Genomic DNA, 25,568 nt, shown 5'->3' with positions numbered 1-25,568 from the left:
GAATATACATTTCCAATAGTGAAAATGAAACTATCCCTTCTTAGTTAAAAGGATTTGATACTGCCTGTTTGGCCCCAAACTAAGTCTTTAAAACATAAGTTTTTGAGCCAACGAATAAGATAATGTGGATATAAAACTTTGGTTACCATTGTTATGTCCCCTCCCTTTCTGCTAATTTAAGAATGATTTATTTTTCATATGCATGTCCATATTTCCCTGTTTTCATACATAATTTGTATTTTTCTCGTCCTTGGCATAACATAATTTCATACCCAAATGTTAGTTTTTAACACGCACAGAGTGTTCTATAAAGCTTCCTCTCCCTCACTATGTCTGTAACTTTGTAATGCTTGTTTAGTACATTTAATGACGTAATGTTAATATTTTAATAGTGTATGTACATATTAAAGTCAGCTAAAAAACAGAGTGGAGGTAGAAGAAACACTTCTCTTAAAAATCGTGTAACTTAGTTCTCAAAGTGTATGTTTTAAAAATATAAATATTTTTTTTACATTAGCTTAAATTTACCTATAATTTAGTTATTTTAGTTGATTTTCGATTCATGATTTTCTGTATGGCAGTAAGAATCGGTGAATAAAATTCAGCAGATATTAATCGGCTTTCCCCAAAGTTTAAAATAACGTTTTTCTATTGGTTGACTCAACAACTTTGGGGACTTTCATCAAATTTTGATAGGTTGGTTAATAGAGTTGAGTGTCTAAACGTTTCAACCACTAATTTAAATCTACAGAAGGTGTAATTGTGTGTATCATCATTGGGGATGTACATCAATTTATCGGCCATTGTCCTATTCCTTATCCGTGGATGTAAATAACACCATATGGGCATGATTTGAGCAAAAATTATGTTTATTGATACTTAAAAATTATGTGCTAATTGCATATTTTCTTTAAAGCCTTGAAAGGGGTAGTTTCACGAAATGAATTTGAACTTAATTTAGTGAACCGCATATTTTTTCCTGGTTAATTGGTTAAACTACATTTATATGGCATATATTTGAAAGAATTTAAATTTTTTACCACGTAGTTTTTAAAACATCAAGATCGTCTTTTTAAATTGCATATATCACAGTATAACGACATCATAACTACATACATAGTTTGACATAATAACGATATATATTTTTGTCAGGGTAGCCTAAATAAGTGGTTGAAACGTTTGAACACTCAACTTAATGAATCAACCAATCAAAATTCACTAAAGTCTCTAAATCTGTCAAGCCAACGAATAAGAAAACGTTATTTTCAAACTTAGAGGACTAGTATAATAAACAGCCCATTGTCCCCTCTCCGCTAGGAAACACTTCCCATTTTTATTTAGTATAAAAATCTAGGGATCAACATCAGACTTCCTCTGCTCGGGTTTATCCCCTAGAGGCTAGAGCAAAGCCACAAACAATTCTAACTAGACAACAACGTTATAATTAAATAATATCATAAGGCTTTTATTTTTGACAAAAGCTGTAGTACAGAAAATGGTATGCATACATTTCCACAGATTGTTAAAGTATTTCATTTTTCTCACAAAAAGTAAAAAATAGGGAACTATAAAGAGATGGGTGTTTAACTTTGTGTTATACAAAGTGGAGGGGTAATTATATGCTAGTCTAATAATATGCCTTTTTGGTGCTTTATTTCAAAGTGTTTAGCGAACACAGAACCCCAACCATCTTATTTTTCAAATAAAATAAAATAATGAAGGGTGGTATAGTATTTTTTTCCTAAATGGCTAAACACTTTGGGGGTTCTAACTCTGCGTTGCCTACATTCACTCTCCTTTTACCAACCATTTTGAATTTAATTAAAAGTAATGGGGGGGGGGGGGTCTTTGCTCCATATGTACGGAAATGGTCGGACATCCATAAAATATATATAATCAACCAATTGTATTAAGATAGAGAGCGAACTAATAATATAGGATATAGAGGCTAAATTATAATAAGGTCCTTTTTACAGAGATAGTACAATGGTTGGTATATTAACATATTCCATCAATTTTTATATTAGTTATGAATTAGGATTGGGTTGTACAAAGTTACAGTATTCAAGCTTTTCTACCAATAATTTTGAAATATGCAAGGGGTAATTTTGTTTATCTTAATATATGAGGAACAATGTCCAATAAGCTATTTTTCCATCCCAACATCTTGATTTTTAAGAATCACAGATTTGAACTGTAAATTACTCTGGTACCCAAAGTTTTTATCCATGCTGTACGTAAGGCCCTCAAAAACTTTGGTTACTTTTTAAGGTTGTTTCCAAACTATTAGTGTCCAATCTTTTCAACCAATATTTTCTATGTGGGTATGTTCCCTGAAAAAAAAACACAATTTACTTTTTCCCTCTATAATACATTTCTTAATTGTTATCAGTTGGTCACTATTGTAATGTTTAGTTCTATGCCTCTAGGCTAATCTTACAATTAAGATTATATTATTAATCCAGGTGTTCACTCAATCTCGCAATTGTACCAAATTATCAAATCGCACAAACTGTCTCTTTCCAGGGAGGGCGGGTATATTGGACTGTTTATTACACTATTTCCCAAGGTTTTATAATAACGTTTTCTCATATGTCGGCTTGACAACTTTGGGAACTTTTATTGAATTTTGATTTGTTGCTTCATTTTGTTGAGTGTCCAAACGATTCAACCGCTAGTTGTGATCTACTAAAAATTGAATTTTTTGTGTCACCATTGGGGATGTACATCAATTATCGGCCATTGTCTTATCCCTTTAGATCAATTCTCGCCTTTGCTATTTGTTCGATTGTAACAACATATCTTTTATTTTAAAACTATTTGCCAGCCTGTACATTGGTTTATTAATTCCAAAAGTTACAGAAGTCTTACAGTAAGTTTTAAGTTATTTTCAGTTTTTTATATTGTTATTTTAATTTAATTAAAGTTTAAGAACAGAAAAAATGAGGAAGCGAGAGGACAATGAAAATTAAAATTTAAATTAATCTGTTATGTCTTCTACCCCTTAATATTTAATTAAATACAAAAGACAGAATTTTGTAATCGAAAGTTAGAAGGGGGGAATGGGGCTCTATTCCTCCCCAAGCTACAAAAGGCACATTTTCACAAGACTAGGGGATAATATTTTATTGTCCATTTTCCTATCCCTTTGTTTCTGTTATTGAGTTAATTTCCTCATTCTAATTTAGATCTACAATTATAATTCACTTGTTGGATTCCTTCCTTTTCTATAATTTGGAGTTTACTCCTTTAATCCTTACTAGTTGCGTTGCCCCTAGCCTCTAGGGGGAAGATGTCAGGAAAATAGCTTAAAACAACACCAAGACATTTATAAAGCTTTCCTGAAAAGAACATATTCGTGCCAGCAATATCAGAGATCTTAAGATTCAAACAAAAAAACCCTTACTACTTTATATTAAAGGATTTAAAAGTAACAGAATTTCGGTATGTCTGTTTATCCGTCTGTCTGTACCAAATTGGCTCCTCTTTATAGAGAAGCTTCTCATATGTCCCGGGATGGTTTTCAACTATTTTGGGGGATACACCTTTACCCCCCCCCCCCCCGAGAAAATAATCCATAGAAAAAATTTCCTTAACCACCCCAAAAAGAATTTAATTAAAATATAAAAATATCCACCATGCTTTTATATTCGTTTGCTTTAGGGAGTTGCCCTATTTCCCATCCAAGTAGCCCAAAACCTGACCTTGTACAATACTATCTTTACTGAAATTGTCGGAATAATTTAGTTTTAAGGGTTTTAAAAATAAGGGAAATTGGGATAGGATTCCTTGAAAAGCAGAAGCTAATCTGTGAATTAAATGCTGATTATATATAATTTACTTGGAACAAACTGACAGACAGACATCGTTATACCATGTATTCATTGATAAAACATATATTTAAGTTACAATTAAAATACGCGAGAATTTCAACACCTCTGTACGCCAGAGACCGTAGTTTTAAATATTCTTGAATATTTAAAAACCCTTCCTCTTTGCTCCACTCTAATCCAGTAATCTCTTGGAACAAGACAATCCTTATAATAAAGTAACAGGATACCTGTCCGTCTGTCTGTTTGTACCGAAGGATCTCACTAACTACAGAACTGGTATGGTTCTCCTTTACAGGATAGCTTCTCATGGGTCCTGGTTAAGGCTTGTAACTAGAAATCGACCCTAGAAAATCCCCCCCCCCAAAAAAAAAAATAAAGAGAGGGGTAGGTTTCTGGTAGAATCCGTAAAGGTGTGTGTTTTAAGACTTAAAAATAGTAGTAGAACGATAATATTCACTAAATATGTGTATTTCTTATTGAAAAAAACTATAGACAAAATTTTAAAAAAAAGTTAACATAACTTTTTATCGTTCTATTACTGTTTTTTTACTTATAACACATAACCTTTACGGATTTTACCAGAAACCTACCCCTCTCTTTATCCTTAAAAACAATATTTATTTAAAAAAGGAGGTCGACCCTCCCCGATTTTAATACTTTTTAATCTAGCCGTTAGTTGACTTTGAACTTTTAATGAGAAAATATCGGTTCAGCGGTTAGCGTGATCCTTCGGTAAGCATAGACAACCAGTCAAACATCTAGGTATTTATGTATATACTAGCGGCTTCGCCCCTAGCCTCTAGGGGCTTTGCCCCAAGAGGTTTAATCAAACCAATTTTTCGTATTTTAGATTTCAAAGAAAAATTTAAAGAAATTTTTTTTTGGGGGGGGATTTTTCATTTTTTTTGGGGGGTTGTGGGTGTCCCACCCCCCAAGAAAATAGTTATAAACCTTCCCGGGACCTATGAGAAGCTACCCTGTAAAGGAGAACCCGATCGGTTCAGCGGTTAGCGAGATCCTTCGCTACAAACAGACAGACAGACAAACAAACAAACAAACAAAGAGACAGACAAACATCGTTCTACTTTGTATTATTGATTACGCTGGCTTATGGCGTTTATTTTTTTTGATTTCTCATTTAACACATATGCGTATATGGTCTAAAATGAAGGCTATTCTTCAAGGCGATATATTACAATTATTGTGCTACTTGCCTGAAAAACCAAACACATGGAGGGAGGGGACACTGGACCGTAAATTACACTGGCACCCAAAATTTTATAACCACGTTTTTTTTATTTTGGCTACAAAACTTTTAGGTAGTACTTTTATTGAATTTTGATTGATAAATTTCGAGATTTATAGTGTACAACCTATTCAACCAATAATTATATCGTCCATTGTCGTATCTCTTAAGATTGCTGCTTGAACCATATATTTTTTTTGATAAACTTAGGGATCTTAAGGGATAAGACCAGGGTGTCGGAGCCGTATAATTTTGATGCGGCTTCGGCTCCTACCTTAAAATTAATATATAATGTTTTGTTCATTATTGAATTTGATAAAATAAAATAAATAATATAAAATATTTTGCTTTTATTTCATTAAAGCTAGGTATATAAAAGTAGAAGGGTGTGTGTCTATTTGTTAAGTAACAATAGTTTTTCAGTTTTTTATATGGAAATAGACCGTTGCCAAATTATAATACTACTTAAAAAATCATTTATAGCTATTCTGGAGCCGGAGCCGTTTTTAACGAAAAATACTGCTCCGGCTCCAACAAAAATGTTGCTGCTCCTAACGAATAAGATAACGGGGACTGGTGTAATTTATATTCCAATATCCTCTCCCTCCCTAGGAACTTTAAGATATTTTTGGCAAATAAGTAAGAGTACATATAAAAAACACAATGCACTATAAAATTACATGAATGTATTGTAGGAAAAAAAACAAGGATGATTTTGTCAAAACTGGATTTTTTTTGTAAACTGTATAGGGACCTATTTAGGTTGTTGTTGGTAAAAAAAATGGATGATACAAAGATAACAGAGCCATGATACGTTTTAAAATAGTGCCTGAAATCATCATTCCAATTTTGAAATCGATTGGACAAATCTAACATGCCAAAATTAACGAAAAGACATACTTACCGAACCTAAATTTTGAAAAGCTTCGCTTTTAAAAACACAAAAAACCCATTATAACATCTAAAATTACAGGAGGGGGCGTTTCCAAGAAATCAAGAATGATATCTTTTGTAATATTTGTTGTAGCGCAGCTTCTTATTAATATGATAATTCAGTACATACCATACATTACATTTACACACACACTCATACGCTTACAGTAGCTGTGAAACTTTACCTAGTATTTACTGACCATCATGGATCTTAAGGGATAAGACAATTGATGGAAAATAAGTTTGTTTATACCCACAATATATCAGTGTTTAATAACAGTTTTAAAATCAACAAATAAAAGATCGTGTTTATAAAACTTTGGAAACTAGTGTACTTTACAGTCCATTGTATCCTCCCTCCTTGCTCAACATAGGTCTAACTCAGGGATCTAAAGGGATAAGACAATGGCCGATAAATTAAAGTACATATCCAATGTTGATTCACAAAATTACCCCTCCTGTAGATTAAAATTAGTTGTTGAAATGTTTGTGCCCTCAACTTAATGAATCAACCAATCAAAATTCATTTGATTCCACAAAGTTGTTGAGTCAACGAATAATAAAACGATATTTTAAAACTTTAGAAACTGGTGTAATATTCTAATATCTAATTTAACATTATGATCTGTGTGTTGGATATTGCTGTGTAACTTGAGAACATAATTGTCCTTGTTATGATTTCATTCCAAAATTTTAAAATGTCTTTCAAATTGAAGAACATTTTTATCAATAACAGTTTAAGTCCAAAAGTAACGCACCACAGTATGCTAATAAAATAGCCTAAAACCTACCCAGTAAAATTGTAGACCTATGTAGAGTGGTTTAGATATATTACTGGACATAAGAACACACATACATACATCCAGCTACTTTATTACATGGCAAATTTCTTCCAACATATGAAAGTTTAATATTTCCTCAATAACTTAATTTAAAGTTTTAAACCAATCTAATTATATTTTGTAATTAGAGCGTATATGGGATTGGTCACTGAACATTATTCTATAGAAGTAACTAGATGTCTTTCTGTGTGCCTGTCTGTAGCTAAAGTTCTCTCTATTCCCTGGACCGATGTGGTTCTCCTTTGGAGGAAAGCTTCTTATAGGCCTAGAGAAGGTATATAACTATATTGTGGGAGGGTAACTTTTTTTAGATGGGGGTAACATTGGGGGCTTCAAAGGTTTGAGGTGGGTATTAGACTTCCCTTTTCCTTCACCACCATTGTGCTTTTTGTAATATTTTGCGGTTTTGATGGTATGCAAATGTGAGACATGTACGGAATTTATTGCACACCAATTAATAGGAAGATACGAATCACGCCAGGGATGGAGGAGACATTGGACTTTTAATTATACTTCTACCCATAGTTATTAAAACATAATATCTCTTTGGATGGCTTAAAAACTTTTGGTACTTTAATTCAATCAATAATCTTATTATACTGAAAGGTTAATCATCAATTGGGATATAAGTCTATTTTTCATCTATTCTCTTAATATCCCTGTTATTACGCACACGTACGTAAAAGCGTAAGTGTTCACCCCCTTCTGTTTCTATATCTCTTCTTCCCTCTTTCTAGTCAAGTTTATACAAAACTGCAGAATTAATTTTAGCCAATGTGATTTCAACTCTTTGCTAAGAATCATAAAGTGATCTATATATGAAAATTATATCGACTTATGATAAAATTTTGCTTTGCAAGTTCTTAAAGTTCGTCAATAAGCAATAAATAAGTTCAATCTATCTAAAATTCTGTCGTAAGCCGTTTATTAGACCTATTTAAAGATATTTATATCATAATATAACTACCTTAGTATATCCTATAATATAAAGTAGTAAGGTTTTTTTTTGTCTGAAGTGAAATATTACTTTAACCGCTGAACCGATATGGTTCTCCTTTACAGTTAGGTTATGGGATTGTTTTATGCCAATTTAAAAAAAAATAGGTGTGGTATGGTTTTGAGTTATTTTTCTGTCTGTTCATATACCTTCGAATAAAGAGCACCTAGATGCTAGAGGCGTAGCCGCTGTAGATCATATAAAATATTTAACTTTTCTATTGTTCAACAATACCAGTATCGTATAAACATCGTTATCGCGTCATCAATCGAACGTGCGTACATCGCGTAGCTAAGCGTAGTATAGTTAGTTTAATCTAGGGTTAGATAATTTCACGTAGTTGTGCGTCGATAACCAATTTGTAAGGATATAATTATCCTTTAACCATAAACTGTATAAATTATTTACTACCAGTGACTTTAGTATAAAGAGGGGGTGATTATAATCCCCTTCCCCCTTTATTCTCTTTCTATATTGTAAGAAAGAAAGATAGATAGATAAATCGTGTGAAATTATAAATTTGTGAAAATTTTCTTGATTATAAATGTTATATTGCTGTGCGGTGGTGTTGAAATGTTTCACAATTATTAGGTAATTTAGACACATTTTTCTCAGTTTCTGTTTTATAACTACAAAATCTTCTACATATATAGATGACGTTTTTCAGGGATTTTAAGGGATAAGACAATGGACGATTAATTGGTGATTACTAACAAAATGTTTGCTTCTGTAAATGAAAATTATTGGTTGAAAAGTTTGGAGACTATTCAATAAATATACCCTAAACCTTTGAGACAACGAATAAAGTATAAAACTTTGGGTACATAATCTGTTTAATTTACAGTCCAATATCCCCAAGATTTTTTGGGAAGATGTCTATGAAAAATTCATACGTTTGTATTTAAGTCATTATCTAAACTTCAATAAATATTTTTTTTAGTCTATATGTATTGTTTTTCTTGATACATTAATTAGATTTATATTTTGCTTCTTATATTAACCATTGCATTGTTTATATATTTTAAATTTGTTGCTAAACATTTAGGCACTTATTTGTTCTTGTAAATTTTCTTATATTATTTTTAGGGATGGGAATCCGTCGAATTTTTGGGCCGGATTCGGATTCCGGATTCTGAAGGAATCCGTCAAAAAAAGTGACGGATTCTTGCGGATTCCGGATTCTTATTTTTGGCGGATTCCGGATTCTAGCAGTATTTTAAAAGGCCGTCCGTCACAGAGGGATAGCTTTTTTCGTTAATTTATCACCATGTTACTTGGTTGAAGCCTTGATTTGTTTAAAGTGTTGACTTCCTGCATAACTAAAACATTTACATCACATTAGTAATTATTAAAATGGGGGGGGGGGGAAGGTGGTGTGTTTGGGGGGGGGGGGTGATCTTTGCCTTCAAAAAAAGGAGTTGTAAGAAAAAACTCAAGACGGTAATTTTAGCCTACCAATTTAGAATCCGGAATCCGCTATAAAAAACGGATTCCGGATACGGATTCGGATTCCAAAATTGGCCGAAAATTGGGCGGATTCCGGATTCCGGATTCGGATTCCGGATCCGGATTCTCATCACTAAATTTATTTTTCTTATTGAAGAAAACTATTTATAGTCTTAAATAGATTTTGTAACAAAGGCAATTAAAAATCATGTATTATTATTTTTAAATTGGATAATTTCTGTTATAACCTTAAAGAAAATTATGTATAATATAGTTATTTTTTTCAATAGGTATTGTTTGTTGAAATTTAAGAAATCTATTAACAAACAAGAATAAATTTAGTTAAGGAACTTTTTTATGGATATGTTATTTTTTCATATTTACCAGAGAAGTAAGGGACATTGGACCATGATTTAAACCGTTCTCATTAGTTGCCATAAAAACTTTGGGTATTTTTATTAAATCTTGATAAGAGGGCAATTTTGTTCATTATAAATTGGGGTATGCAGAGGTACGAAGGTGACATTTGAATGTAAATTACACTGCTACTCAAAATTTCAAAACTTTTCAACATTTAATTTTAATCCAAAGACGACACATTTGACTGATTATTAACAGAGAGAGAGAGAGAGATTTTTTATATTTTTTGTTTATTAAGATAGTCCCCAAACGTTTTTTATCGTTTCCTAACACTTTTGGAAACTTTAGTGAATTTTGATTTGTTGATTCATTAAGTTGAGTTTTTAAACGTTTAAACCACAAATTTTAATCTACAAGAGGGCCGATTTTGTGTATCATAGTTGGGGGTATACATAAATTTATCGACCATTGTCTTATTCCTTTAGATCTCTGGATTATTGACCCATGACCAACCACAGTGGTAAACAATTAGGTCTCATCTCAACCATGATAAAAACTGATTATCAACTCACAACAAAAATAAACATCAATATTTTTAAAAGTTATTAAATATAGAGTTTTTTTTACTGGAAGTTTGCCATTTCCCCCTTTTTTTTCCAGTTATCATACTGGTAGATAATTTTTTTTAGTGACAACTACAGTTATACCGCCCTTTTCTTCACAGTTCCACATTGTTCTACATTAAAATAGTCGTTTAACTTCAAACAGTCACATTCTTTGCTTCATATTGTTTTTAAAATAGAAAAATTCAACCCTTACTCATGAAAAGAAGGAGATCAGTAGAATAGCCTAAAACCATCCTAAGACATAAATTATAAATAAATAGACTTGAACCATCTAGACATAGGTGAAGCTTCCCTAAAATGGATGTCATATGGTTGATGAAATCTTGATAGACAATACAAAAGCTTACTTCTTCAAATAATAGTATAAAAACTTCTTAAACTGTTTAGAAATGCATGGCGTGCCTCTAATTCTATACCTTTATTAGTAGGAACTAAAGCTGTTGATGCTACATTGATTACCATTTTTGTTGGATTTTCTAATATTCTGTTGTCAAAATAGCCATAAAAGCTGGGATACAGGGATAAGACAATGTGCAGTAATTTATCCATCTTAGATATTAGCCATTCATTTTAACTAACTATCCTACTGGATGTCTATCTATCTATCTATTTCAGTGGGAGGACTGATTTGTCAGTGAGATTATTGTCTGTAGTTTATCCAACCCCTTTCTCGGCTGTCTAGCTTTGATATCAACCATTCTTGTTAACTATCTATCTTTCTGTCTATCCACCTGGATGTCTAACTATCTATCTATTTCAGTGGGAGGATTGTCTGGAGTTTATCCAACCTCTATCTCAGCTGTCCAGCTTTGATATCAACACATTCCAGTTTATAATTATCAAACACAAGTACCTAGAGCTTCTATGTATAAAGGTAACAATTATATTTTTTAGAACGAAGCTTTTCTATAATTAAAGTCGGTCCGTACACCCGTATCGTTAATTATTTTTTTTTCAAAGCAAATCTTTTACATGATTAAGTTCGGTCTCTTAGCTAATAATTAATTTTGGCATGTTAAAATAGTTCTATTGATTTTATACTCGGCACGATGGTTTCTGTAACAATCAAATACAATTTATACAGCGTAGCATCTCTATAATTCTTACCAGTAAGTCCGTATACGATGCTTTGTCCGTCTACGGTAAATAAATGTTAATTTTACAGTATGTTAATATCGTCCAAAATTTTTTTTTGTAGACTTCTTTTTATTTGATTTTAAATGTGATTCCATTATATTTTTGAAGATGTCAATTTATTTGTTTGGGTATATAAAATAATCCCGTTAAAAATCAGAAATTTCGCTTTCACATAAAACAAGGATGACAAAATAACCAGATAGCAGAGCAAAGGAATTTTTAAAAAACAAATTAGCAAATTATTAGGTTGTATGTCGAGGGAATAGCAGTTGTGTAAATTATATTTTCTCCATAGAATTGCCATAGCGCTTTATATCGAAAGACGACCAAAGTTATATTAGTTTTAGTATAAATCAGAGAATGAGGGGACAATGGACTGGAAATTTATCTAATATAGCAGCCAAGTAGATCCTATTTATTACACTGGCGGCGGCGCCTCTAGCATCTTTTTTCTTTCGGAAAGTTAGTGAAAGACAGAAAAATAGCCTAAAACCATTCCTAACACTAAGATCTAATAATAAAATAGATTAATTTAAAACCATCCCGGAAGGCTCCCCTAAAATGAAGAAATCCATAGTTTCTTTAGTTATCAAAATGATAAGCTTCAGACAATATCCTTAATACTTTACATAATTGGATACCAGTAAGGACAAACTTGCGAACTGATGATTAGTTATAGAGCAGCTTTGCTACTTATAAAGATGATAAAATTGTTGTTGTCTAAGTTGATAGTTATTGAGTGTAAAAATTGACAGCCTAATTGACGCTGTACAATTCAACTATTATGATTCAGGGATCTAAAGGGATAAGACAATGGCTGATAAATTAATGTACATCCCAAAGATACACAAAATTGACCCTTCTATCAACCTATCAAAATTCTTAATGTCCCCGAAGTTGTTAAGCAAACGAATAAGAAAACATTATTATAAAACTTTGGGGACTATTGTACAGACAATGTCCCTTCTCTCTCTAATTATAATCATAATCACAAATGCAGACTGATTTTCGGCTATTGAAATCAATTGAGTTTAAAAGTGTAAAAAGGATATTCAAAGAGTTTTATTGCAAGCATAAGTTACAAGAATGCCATCAAATATATTTAATTTTTTATTACAATTAATAGCAATCAATTAGACACCACCAAAAAAGTCATCTTGCTGTGTTTGTGAAAACAAGACAGCCATATATGTTGCATATATCCAAAAAAGTATGAATTGCAAGTCTTGATATTTTTAATCAGATATATAGGATAACTTTATGATAAAAGAGATTTTTGTAACACTTCATTATTTTCAATCCTTATAATAGAGTAAAAGGATTTCTGTGTGTACCAAAGGATCTCGTTAACCACAGAACTGATATGTTTCCCCTTTACAGGGTAGCTTCTTATAGTTCTTGGGAAGGTTTATCGTTTTTTTTTGTTGAGGTTATACCACCACCCTCCCAAGAGAAATCGACCATAGAAAAAATTATCCTTTCCAAAAAAAGTTTGATTTTTAAAACTAGAATTAAAAATGGAGGATGATCGCCTTGCCCCAAATTTTAAAAACTTTTTTTAAAAAATATAAAAATAGGATATTGAAATTGAATAGTAGGTGCGCTACTAATTAATCTAACTTAACTATAAAACAGTTAGGGAGTTGTATCCATTTTTATAGAAGCAGAAATATAATCTATGATTATGGTTTGGACCCTCTAAAACTGTTATCTACCTTTCCACTTTCCCCTCTCTTGGTGAAGATATCTTCAACGCCGATACGATTTTTGAAATGTAAGATTCTACTTTCCCTTCTCTTGGTGAAGATATCTTCAACGCCGATACGATTTTTGAAATGTAAGATTCCACTTTCCCCTCTCTTGGTGAAGATATCTTCAACGCCGATACGATTTTTGAAATTTAAGATTCCACTTTTGCCTCTCTTGGTGAAGATATCTTCAACAAGAGAGACAAAAGTGGAATCTTATATTTCAAAAATCGTATCGGCGTTGAAGATATCTTCAACAAGAGAGGGGAAAGTGGAAGGGTAGATTACAGTTTTAGAGGGTCTAAACCATAATCATAGATTATATTTCTGCTTCTATAAAAATGGATTCAACTCCCTAACTGTAAAACAAAACAAATAATGATGCACCTAAATGATCATTGTTTGGTGTTAAAATAAGATTATAACTTTATAAATTATACTTTTGACATTGATATCCTAAATGACCTATTCACAAGCGGATTTTATTATCTGTTTAATGGTTTTATATATTGCCGATTGTTTTGTGGAAAAAAATACCAAAAACACATATCAGACATCCTGTTACTTTTATATAAGAATAAATTAGTAGTAGATAGATATATACCTAGATAGATAGACAGTTAGATAGATAGTCAGGTTAGATTGATTCAGATAGATACAAAAAATCAAATCTTGAAAATAGTTTTAATGAACTTTGAATTTTAAAAATTATGATTATGTATTCCATAAAGCATTAATTAAATCTATTTTCAAGATTTAATTTACATTTCTATCTGAATCAATCTAACCTGTCTAGTGACTATCTATCTATCTATCTAACTATACATTTATCTAACTATCTATCCAACTATATCTATCTCTTTATCTGTGCATCTGTGTGTCTGTTTAACTGTCATATCTATCTAACTGTCATGTCTATCTATCTAACTATCTACCAACTAATTATCTATCGATTTAACTATATTATATCATATCTATCTATCTATTAAGAATGAGATATCTGACGAGGGTCACGAGACTGCAGTTGAGGAAGTTGTAAACCTATTAAAGCAGCTTGAACCTCTTTGCCCTACTAAGGTAAGATTCATGTAAAACAATAGAACAATGTTTACCAAAGTGTCTTTTCGAGCACTTAACCCCCCCACCCCACCCTACTAAGTTTTAAAATAAATTAAAAATAAGGGGGTAGTTTTTTTAGTTTTTCTTTTGTTTGTTTATTACTTTAGTTTAGGCTAAAATGGACACTGGGCCGGGTAGCTACGTAGATTTAGGGAACCTCCCCGGGATTCAGTTCTTTCGATAGGCATAAAAATTGCGAATAAGCACCAACAAAAGTAAGCGGATGTTCGTATATCTGTGTTTTAACCAAGATTTCTTTAATAGATTCTTAATTGCTTTGATTTAGGTGAAGAATTAGATTTATAAATCACTTTGTCTGTCCGTCTGTTTCATTGTTTTTTGTGCCTCGCTTCTTAAGATTTTTAAAAAAGCTCTTCCTTATTTTTTAGACACAAAAATGTACGAGATTTTTGATGACAATAAAATGATGACTTTGGAATTTTTTTTTAACAATAACCCCTTTTATCCACCTCAAATTAAATCAATAAAAAAACAAGGATGAATGTGCTTATGAATAGCGCAGCTTTTTTTTGTATATACATTAGGGCGGGTTCATATAGGAAGTTAAATTAATATGCAGGGATCTTAAGGGATAAGACATTTGACGAGAAATTGCTTTACAACCTAGTGATGATAAACAATGTTAGGTATTCTTTCTGAAAATTTAATTTTGATTGAGAGTTGCAAACCAACAAAACAAAATAAATAGTACCAGAAGTTATGGCCCAACCTAAGTTGAAAGTGTGTTTATAAAACTTTGGGTACCATTGAAATTTACAGTTCAATGTCCTTTCTCAATGGCTATCATTGGACTTTTTCAGACGGACATAAAGTGAATTAGTTATTATTATAGAGTAGGAACGCTTTTGAAAATCAATTCTTTAATTCTTTGTGGTCATGATTCAGCAATGAGAAATATCAAGGACGCATTTAATTTCTTTAAATATAGACAAAAATTTAACATTTCTAAATTTAATAAAATATAAAAAAAAATACCTAGTAAGAATTATTTTTAAGATTTATACAATGTCCACAGATTTAAATGCAATATATTATGTTTTTTTAAAGAAATGACAGAATTTGTTGGACATAAGTTGATTAGCAATAAAGATAATTGAATTAAACATTTACTTTTTCCAGGCAGTTTTTGAGATACACCAATAATGTATATTTTGTGATGGTTAAGGTTCCCATTTTAGAAAAATGAAAGCATGCATAAGTCACAAGAATACTGCTTCACATTGATATTTCAAATGGAAGTAAATATAAATCAATATGATACATGGTAAAAATGTATATCCTTCTATCTGCTTAATAGTTAAGTCATAGAATAGGAAATATGAATTTAAGTTTGATTGCATTTCCTGCAACTACCCTTAATTCTTATACATTTTAATAACTGGGACGCTCAGACAGGCGGACTAAATCCGTAATTATGGAAATCAAAATGCCGAATTTTTCTTATTAGTTTAATGAGGTTTACATTTTTCAATTTATACAGAGCTGGTGTAGCCGTTGCCGTTGCCGTGGCTGTAGTCGTGGCCGTATCCGTAGCCGTAACCGTCACCACTGCCAGTGCTACCAATAAAACATGGATTTTTAAATGTTTGAAGTTTTTACGTATTATTATTATTAATATTATTATTTTCATAATTTTACTGAAAATTCAAAAAGAGGTTATGATTTAAAGATTTAAAGCCGTTTGCACGCGTAGCCAATTTGATTTAAAGATAGCCATTAGGTTAGTGGCTGTACCTCTGGCAGCGGCAACGGCTACACATTTAAAGATCCAGCTCAGGGAAATTGCAACGAATTATAAATACTTGGTGAAATTTTGCCTTACAAATATTATTAGAGGAAATGGAGATTGTGATTAATTTAAGGCCAATTGTCCTATCCCTGTTACCCCGATACTTTTTCCCACTGTTATTTAGTTTTCATTGCCAATAGCTGCATTGGATATTATTACGAGATTACCGCACACTTTAATGTTGCGTACCTACTCTATAATAAAATGTCTGTTCAATCCGTTCGGCTATCTTTCTTCTTTAATACAAAGTAGAATGATGTGTCTATCTGTCCGTCCTTGTGTCTCAAGCTTATACTCTTATACTCTTAAAAGAATTTACCTACTGGTCCTGTGATGGTTTTAAGCTATTTTCTTGGGGGGAGGGACACCCCCAACCCCCTAAAATATGAAAAAATAACCCTCTTACAAAATTTATTTTCAAAAAAAGGGGGATAGACTAACACCCCCACCCAAAAAAAAATCCCACCAACCAATTTTTTTTACTTTTTCTATTTAAATTCAACATACGAAAAATTAGGTTGAACAAACCTCTCGGCAAAGCCTCTAGAGGCTAGGGGCGAAGCCGCAGGATAATTGTAAAGTAGAGTATTGTATGAGTATGTCCAGTTAGATGCCGTAAAGGACTTGGGTACTATAACCAACGCAACTTTTCTTATTTTGGCTATTTTTTTAAGTGTTTGGACTCGAGAGAGAATGCCGCTGAAAATTCTTGAAGCACACGATGATTACTGAAAATAATTTAACTCAAACACTGACAGACAATAAAGTTTAAAATGTACAAAACAACATTAAAATGAATTATTATTGTTGGGCTAAAACCAAAAACTACTGTAATGCTTCTATAATAAACCATTTTAATAAGCCCCATTGTTCTACCCTGTGTTCCTAAATATATCTGAAACAATGTAAGCTGCCCATATAAATCACTTAATCTATTATCGATAAAAACTAGGTATAGATTATAGAATTTTTTTGCTCATCAGAAATATTTAGATTATAATAGAATGATTTCTTTAAGAGAGTAGTAAAGATAATATAAAAGAAAAAAGAACAAATAACTTTAATACAGTAAAAATAGAGAAAAACCATATGAATCTTAATACGAAAGAGATAATTTTGCCAACCTATGAAGTTGGTGTAATAACAGCTTACTACACAGCATTATAACCAATTAATCTAAAATGCACAGCTAGAGAAAAAGTGGCGTCAAAATTGACTTTTCAGTGCGCTTATGTGCAATGCACGCTTGCTGTTCATTGTTGAAGTATTGACAATTTAATGGCATTATTATAATTTGAGTAAATGCAATACTTATATACCATAATGTTATTTTTAGTATAGCTGGCTCAAAAATTGATTAATTTCCGCTGAATTATATATTCGGGTTTGTCCTTGATTTAGAACATTTTTGATGCCATTCAAAAACTATCTAACTATAAATTATGCGCGCCACGTCAAACACTGAGTAATATTGTCCCTGTTAATTAACAAATGACCCTCCTCCCTCGGGGGAACAAAAAAGTTAAATTGCTTAATTTTTTTCTGTTTTTTTTTGTAATGTGATGTTCATAAAAACTGAACCATTGTTTTACATTTAAAATACTACTAGAGCCAAAAGTATCTTTAGACTTCTATCTTACAGAAGGGCAGTAGCGTTAAACAAGCCCATATAAATATCAAATGGCATCCCTTTATTCATACTCAAAATAGCCCCGAGGTGCCGAAGGCACCGGCTAAAAAAACTGGTTTTAATCTTATGATTGTACATTTTTATATTCGTAGAAAGCTGGATATAATACGATGCTAGACATAGTTTTTTTTTTGTATTGATGAGAACCGGTTCCTATCCACCGGATTCGAATGAATACGAGAAAATTGTTTGTATGATATGAACATCATAGTATTGTTGTTTGATTTAGCATGTTAAGTGGTCACAATTGTGTCGAGTGTTTTTGCAATATAGGTTACTAACAACTACCTCTAACAAGAGGCCTCTGGGGGAACTTGAGGTGTGTGTGTGGATGGAAAAGTCACTCTCCCTACTTTCCAAAAAAAAATTGATGATCATATTTTTATAGAGCTATTTCTCTTGTGAGGGCTTTAAACCTTTCCAGAATCTTTGAGAGGCTACATTGTAAAGGAGAACCATATTTGTTCAGCGGTTAGTTTAGTTTTTGTAATTTGTAAAATAGACAAACTCTTTTAAGCCTTAGTAAAAATATTATTTTTTTCATTTATGCGAATTTTTTTGACATCTTAACGAAGGAACTAAGAAATACCTTTCTAAGAGTTCTTAGTTGCAAATTCATAAACTCATTTTCTTTTGATAGATTCCAAAAAGTGACACTTCCCCCCTCTTTCTTAATTTTTTTTATTGTATTAAGTTATTTGATTGGTATTGAAAATGTTCTGAAATTAGCTGTTAAATTAGGTATTATATTTCTGCTAGTTTGTGTGATTGGGAATTATTAATGTGTTGGGAAAATTTGACAAATTATCCTGGATTTGGCTTTCAAAAGGTGATAGTATCATGAAAGGTATTTTACCAGTGTTGATACTTAATTTTAAGTTAGGTAGGTAGGTGGACATCGCTATGCCCCTTGATACCTTTTTAGTGCAGGGGGGGGGGGGTTTAGTTGACATACCACCTTAAATTGTAATTTTAACAAATATGACAACATCCATAAAAGCGAAGCACTGAAACGGTAGGACAAACGGACATTGACACTTGTATAGTGTCAGAACTAAATAATCAATGAGAATATAAATGTATAAGAGTCGAAGTAAAATTGTAAGTAAATTTGTTGAAAAACTGCTTGATACAGGATAATGTTTATGGACATACTTACATTTTTAGGACTTTATTAATATTATAGAGTTGCATCGCTTAAAATATTGTACTTTGTTGTCCCAGGAATCAATATACCAAAAAACAGTTCAATCGGATAATTAGTTTACATAAAAATTTGTTGTTAAAAAAGTAGAAAAATCAACATGTTTAAAATGGACTTACGGACATACTGGTAATGATTATAGAGTTGCTACGCTTTTTAAATAATACCTAACTACTACAGGAATCACCCAGCTTCCACCAACAATGAAATTAATTCTGAAAAAATCACGAAACCTATACGTGTTTTCAGCTGTCGTTGGTGGGCAACACATCGTAAAATTGACACTTCTCCATTTGCCCCCCAAATATTATTTTTGATTTATTTCGCATGTTGGTTATACCTTATTCCGAGGAATCACCGTGGAAAGTTTGAAATCGGACCGACCCTAATTATAGAAAAGCTTTGCTTTTAAAAATGACAAATAAAAATCTTTATAGAATATTGCTCCTGCTGCGCTAAATGATATTAATTCGTCCTTGTTACATTTGATATGTGTTTTGAAGCAATTATCTAGATGTTTGTCTTAGATTTTGTTAGTAAACAAACCATCTTTAGATCTTTTTACACGTAAACAGATTTACACACATGCATACAACATTTGGTGCATTCCCTCAACGTGTGGATCACTAAAATCCCACCACACTCATTTTTATCAAAAGTGAAAATAAGGAGGGATTTTTTCCGTTTGTTTCTTCATCACTTAAGGCAGGTTATTTGTTATTGAATAGCCCAATTGGTTAGGGAAACGCAGATATATTTAGCTCCCTCAGTATTAGGGTCCCAAGAAGAGTTTATGCAAAGGAAATAGATTAAAACTCCTCTCATTTTTACAGCGTTTCGGAGCCGGAGCCGGGAGCAGCAACATTTTTGGTGGAGCCGGAGCCGTATTTTTTGTTAAAAACGGCTCCGGCTCCAGATTAGCTAAAAATGATTTTTTAAAGTAATATTATAATTTGGCAACGGTCTATTTCCATATAATAAACTGAAAAACTATTGTTACTTAACAAATAGACACACATCCTTCTACTTTTATATAGCTTTAATCAAATAAAAGCAAAATATTTTATATTATTTATTTTATTTTATCAAATTCAATAATGAACAAAAATTGATATATTAATTTTAAGGAAGTAGCCGGAGCTGGACCGGAGCCGGAGCCGCATTTCCAGATACGGCTCCACAGAGCCGAAGCCGGAGCCGCATCAAAATTAAACGGCTCCGAAACGCTGTATTTTCAGTTAACTTTCAAAAAATGGGAGAGGGAGGGGGGGGGGGGGTTGATTTCAGTTTTCAACATGCTATTTAAGGAACCCAAACTTTTGGGTTTTTCCTAGTTTTTTTATTTTATTTTGATAGAATAAAAAAAGAGAAAGGTTTTTGTGTTGACCCTACCTGCGAAATAGCTTAAAACTTGCACTTATCATCGAAATTCTCTCAATTTACAAGCATTATTCCTTTATTTGGTTTATTTTGTAGTTAGCAATATAATATTCCTATCCTTTTAAATATTTAAAAATAAGAAAAAACACCATTTTTCAAAGTATATGTCATTCAACAAGTAAACAAAATTAAAAATACATTTCTACCTATTTTGTTTTATAAAAATAAAATAACATATCTCACTATCTAAAAACAATGTTAAAAATATTAATAAAACAACTTTTTATTATGATATTGTAAATAGATTTTCTAATAAATGTTTTATGCAAGAATAGATTATTAAGTTATAATCCTAATATCCAGGGAGGTAAAGGACAATGGCAATTGAATTAACTTACAGCCCCTTAAATCAGGGATCTAAAGGGATAAGACAATGGCAAATAAATTGATGGGGTATAATCCCATTCATAACATCGCACCTTATTGGGCGATTCTTTGTATTTTTCACAGTAGCTTTTCTCCTATTTCTAGCCCCTGCAGGGGCTCTAACCCTGCGGGGTCAATTACCTAACCCTGTGGGGCAATCACCTAACCTAGCCTAAAATAACATTTTAAAAATAAAAAGTCATTTTAAAAATACGACGAATCGCTATTCCCAATTGATGTATATTCCCTATTATGATACACAAAATTTCCTCTTCTGTAGATTACAATTATTCGTTGAAACGTTAACTTAGTAAATCAACCAATCAAAAATCATTAAAAGTCCCCAAAGTTGTTAAGCCAACGAATAAGAAAACAGTATCAAAAACTTTGTGGAGTAGTGTAATGAACAGCAAATTGTCTCCTTAATTACTGCCCTTAAATATATTTGCCAACTAATAACAACGTTTGTATGTTCGTTTGTCCGATTGTCTGATTTGTTTAGCTTAGCTTTTAGGATATTATGATCCTTGTTATCTATAATACAAAGTAGAACGATGTCTGTCTGTTTGTTTGTTAATAGCAAAGGATCTCGCTAACCGCTGAACTGATTGGGTTCTCCTTTACAGGGTAGCTTCTCATAGGTCCCGGGAAGGTTTATAACTATTTTGGGGGAGGGTACCACCACCCTCCCAAGAGAAATCACAATAAAATCGAAAAAAATCGAAATATTTCCGCCGCATAGTGTCGCTAGCGTAGACAAATTATTTCTCAAATTAGATATTTAAAATAAAAAAAAACATTGAAATGCCACTAGAGGTCTCTAGGGGCGTAGCCGCTAGTTATGTATAATGTAATATAAAACTTTGATATCATTAATATCTGTCCAATTTTCTTTCTCAACTCTTCCTAACCAAAATATCTCAATTTATTTTTATACAAAAACATACATAACATGTATATAATATTCTGTAAATATGATTAATAGTTTTATAAACTTTATAGTAATTTATTATGTTTATAGCCTTTGGTATCCTTCAACTATTCATAATGCTGTCAAAATCTTTAACAGATGGGTTTTATTCAAAATGTTAATTAATCAAATTTCTGTTTAGACGGTTTTCCTAGTAATCACAGAAACCCACCCAAATTTTTATTTCATTTTAATTTTTAAATTGAAAATAAGGGGGGGATTAGCTGTTTTTGTTTTATCATAGCTAGGTTATGTCAGGTTGTACTGGGTAGCCCCGCAGGGGGTTAGGAATTAAGAAAATATCAACCAACACTTATTATTTGCATACCCTCTCAGGCATATGTTTAAAACCAGGGAGGGAGGGAACATTTTTTTTACACATAGTCTCCAAAGTTTTATAATGACTTTTTCTTATTAGTCTTTAAAAACTTTGTGGACTATTATTAAATATGATTGGTTGGTTCGTTAGATTAATCTACAGAGGGGTTAATTTTGTGCATCAGCATTGGGGATATACATCAATTTATCGTCAATTGTCTTATCCCTGGTTTAAAACACATATGCAAATATAAACTCAATCAAAAACACATTCATCTACATCCTATTTTACAGATGTTATATCTATTTTTTTTACATAAAATAATACATGTTCTATGGCTTATTGTAAAACAATTAAGATATAATATTTCAGGAAGAATATTCTGGGCTGTGTTTACTACTAACCTTACCAAAGCTAACCGACAGTCCTGACTACAGGTGACAAACTTAGTTATTGTATAGTAGAGCAGCTACGCTATATATGCTTTGTCAGACGTTCTCTAAAGTGTAATTCATGCCTTGAATGATGACAAAAATGATGCAAATTTTAGGATCTCTTTTCCAGGGTCCTGGGAAGGTTTATAACTATATTGTGGGAGCTGAGGGCACCACTATCTTCCCAAGATGAAAAGCCCATAAAAAAATTATCCCCCCCCCCCCAATTTTTTTTATCTATCTTTATAGAAACTACAATTAAAAGTAGAAGATCGCCCAACACACCTCTTTCCTTCAAATGTCCTTAGACCCTTTTGTGACGCATCCGCTAGTAACTTAAGTACTTTTATATTTAGGCATTGGAATCCTATCAAAGCCAGGCTAAACTGTTTCAAGTTAATACTTCCCTTAGTGGAAAATTTACTCACAGGTAAACAATTGACTAATTTACATTACGGCTTCGGATCCGATTAATGTCCGCTGGACTAAAACTGGTTCTGAGCTATACGGAAAAAATTTATAGTATCGTATTATACCTAAATGAAATGGAAATTTTTTTATTTTTCATTTTATTATCCACGGAAAACTGTTTAATAGTTGTTCGCCCCCTGCTGCTGTAAAGAGTTATTTTCAAGGAAAGAAATTTTTTTCTCTTGTGTTCGCTGAAATAGCTTAGAGCCTTCAAATCCCATTTAAATGAAAACCTTAAAATTAAAGTTTATGTTTAATATTAAATCTTAAAATATTAAAGGCTTTAAGTATCATAACCTTCAAATGTCTGTTATGATTAATATCCTAAAATAAAAACTTTAGCGTACTTATGCTAATAGGTAGCCACTCTGTAGTAATGCGATCCACGTTAAATTATTAACGATTATACCTACCTTTACTAAGTAGCGATACTACTCTTTAATTTATGTATATTCGACCGTTGAGAATTATTATTTTTTTGTGATTTCCATTTTATAAATGACAACATTCATCATTACATTTAATAGCAATGTCATATTTTGTGATTTATTGACAATTTCGCCTGAAATTTATTTTACTTTATTATTCCTTTTAAAAGTTCTTTCCAATGAGAGTATTTAGATTTTTATTGACTTCAACTGTGTGAAAATACCCCTTTTATACCTACTGCGTCTATAAAAAAAATTAGGGGTATAGTCCCTTTCGTGGCAACGCCTCTTAAGGGGCGTTTTGTCGTATTTTCACAGTAGCTTTTCCCTAATAATAGCACCTGCGGGGGGCTTCAACCCTGCGGGGTCAATTGCCTAACCCTACGAGGCAATGGCCTAACCCAACCTAAAATAACCTATCTAAAACTAATGTGAAAATATGACGAAACGCCCCTTAAGAGGCGTCGTCACGAAAGGTATTATACCCAAATTTAGTTTGTTATAGCTGCGCTTCTTATTACCTTAATTTTCCTTGTTTATTGCCGTGTGTCAATATTTTGCACAGACCTTAAGGGATAAGATGATTAATAGATGTAAAGCCCCAGTTATGAGACTAGTTATTTCTCGCATCGTATTATAAATAGCTTTCCGCGGATACAGAATGTACAATTAGCCGGAGCCTTCGGCACTTCGGGCCTAAAAAGACTGGTTTTAATCTTATGATTGTACATTTTTATATTCGTAGAAAGCTGGATATGATACGATGCTAGACATAGTTTTTTCGTATGGATGAGAACCGGTTCCTATCCACCGGATTCGAATGAATACGATAAATAAAATTACCCCTTTTTTAGACAAAAACTATTGGTTGGAAAGTATTGACACTACTAGTAAATAATCAACCATTTAATCTGTCATATATCTTTGGGTACTAGCATTATTGACAATCCAATGTCCCCTCCCTGCCTGATGTATTGCAATATTTTCAACACAGCAGCTTTGCAGTTTTTTAAAGAATCATCAGGGGTACAGGGATAGTACAATTGTAAATAATTTAATCTTATCCCAATTTGAATTAAAAAATTTTAAGGTGCTTTTCCAAGTGACTTAAGCACTGATACAATCATTATTTTTGTAACAAATTAAAATAAAGGGGGATAGTTTTTTTTTCGATGCCCGAGCCCTGTAGGGGGATTAAACTTGCGGTGCCCTAACCCAGTGAGGCTACCCGGTACCTAATATGACCTACCTATCTAAATCTAACCTAAAGAATCGAAACAAACAAAAAACTAACTATTTTTTTCAATTTATCTCAAAGTATAGGGTGGGGCTGGACAATGGTTGTTAATTAATATTATTGGAAGAAATGGTTTATTATTTTTTTAGGGTTGGATATCCGGATCCGGAATCCGGAATCCGCCCAATTTTTGGCCAATTTTGGAATCCGAATCCGGATCCGGAACCCGTTTTTGAATAGCGGATTCCGGATTCTTATTTGGTAGGCTAAAATTAGCGTCTTGAGTTTTTTCTTTCCACTCCTCTTTGAAGGCAAAGATTTTCATCATTATATATAATATCTTTTAAAATCTGGTTCGAAAGTGAATTATAGAGAACACCAAGAACATTGATTTTTAGGACATATGTAGCACTTAATTTAAAAAAAAATTAAAATCCTTTTAAATATTTAAAATATTCTTTAAGAATCCGGAATCCGAATCCAGCTTAAAAATTCAACGGATTGCCATCACTAAATTTTTTTAGTCCTCTCCCTCCCTGAGTTAAAAGTGCAAATTTTAGAATTGTTAGATAATTAATATCTGCCAAACTATCAAAATATTAGCAAAATTATCTATCTTTCTATCTTTTTTTATTCCCTGGGAGGGAGGGGACATTAGAACATAAATTATAATAGGTAATACATGACTTTTGATTTTAAAAGTTTGAGTACTTTCATAAAATCTTGATTGGTTGGGTCAAACTAGAAGTGTGTACTCTATTCAATAACTTAAATCTGGAGAAGGGATATTTTTGTTTTTCATTATTGGGAATATATATCAATTTATTGTCCATTATATTATCTCTTTTATATCCTTAATATATAAATCTTTATAAAAAAGAGTTAGGTGTTCTATGCGTATATCTTAAGCAT

General features: G+C 32.0%; 2 protein-coding genes across 3 annotated transcripts in view; one reads left to right on the top strand and one right to left on the bottom strand.

Moving 5' to 3' along the window:
- Positions 1–25,568, bottom strand: part of rno (PHD finger protein rhinoceros) — a 389,004-nt gene that overhangs the window by 269,345 nt on the left and 94,091 nt on the right. The gene's annotated exons all lie outside the window — the stretch shown is intronic.
- Positions 1–25,568, top strand: part of LOC145319453 (WD repeat-containing protein 47) — a 76,612-nt gene that overhangs the window by 14,945 nt on the left and 36,099 nt on the right. For both annotated transcript variants that reach the window (XM_080161589.1, XM_080161588.1), the window contains exons 5-8: positions 11,044–11,157; positions 14,159–14,245; positions 22,459–22,523; positions 22,877–22,950. In XM_080161589.1, coding sequence (XP_080017715.1) covers positions 11,044–11,157; positions 14,159–14,245; positions 22,459–22,523; positions 22,877–22,950 — 340 coding nt within the window. The remainder of the gene's footprint in view (positions 1–11,043; positions 11,158–14,158; positions 14,246–22,458; positions 22,524–22,876; positions 22,951–25,568) is intronic.

This window comes from Acartia tonsa, chromosome 5 (genome assembly GCF_053477335.1).
Source record: "Acartia tonsa isolate MP-2025a chromosome 5, ASM5347733v1, whole genome shotgun sequence".
Lineage (NCBI taxonomy): Eukaryota > Metazoa > Arthropoda > Copepoda > Calanoida > Acartiidae > Acartia > Acartia tonsa.
Note: the sequence above shows the minus strand (reverse complement) of the source record. Positions and strands in the feature narration are given on the sequence as shown.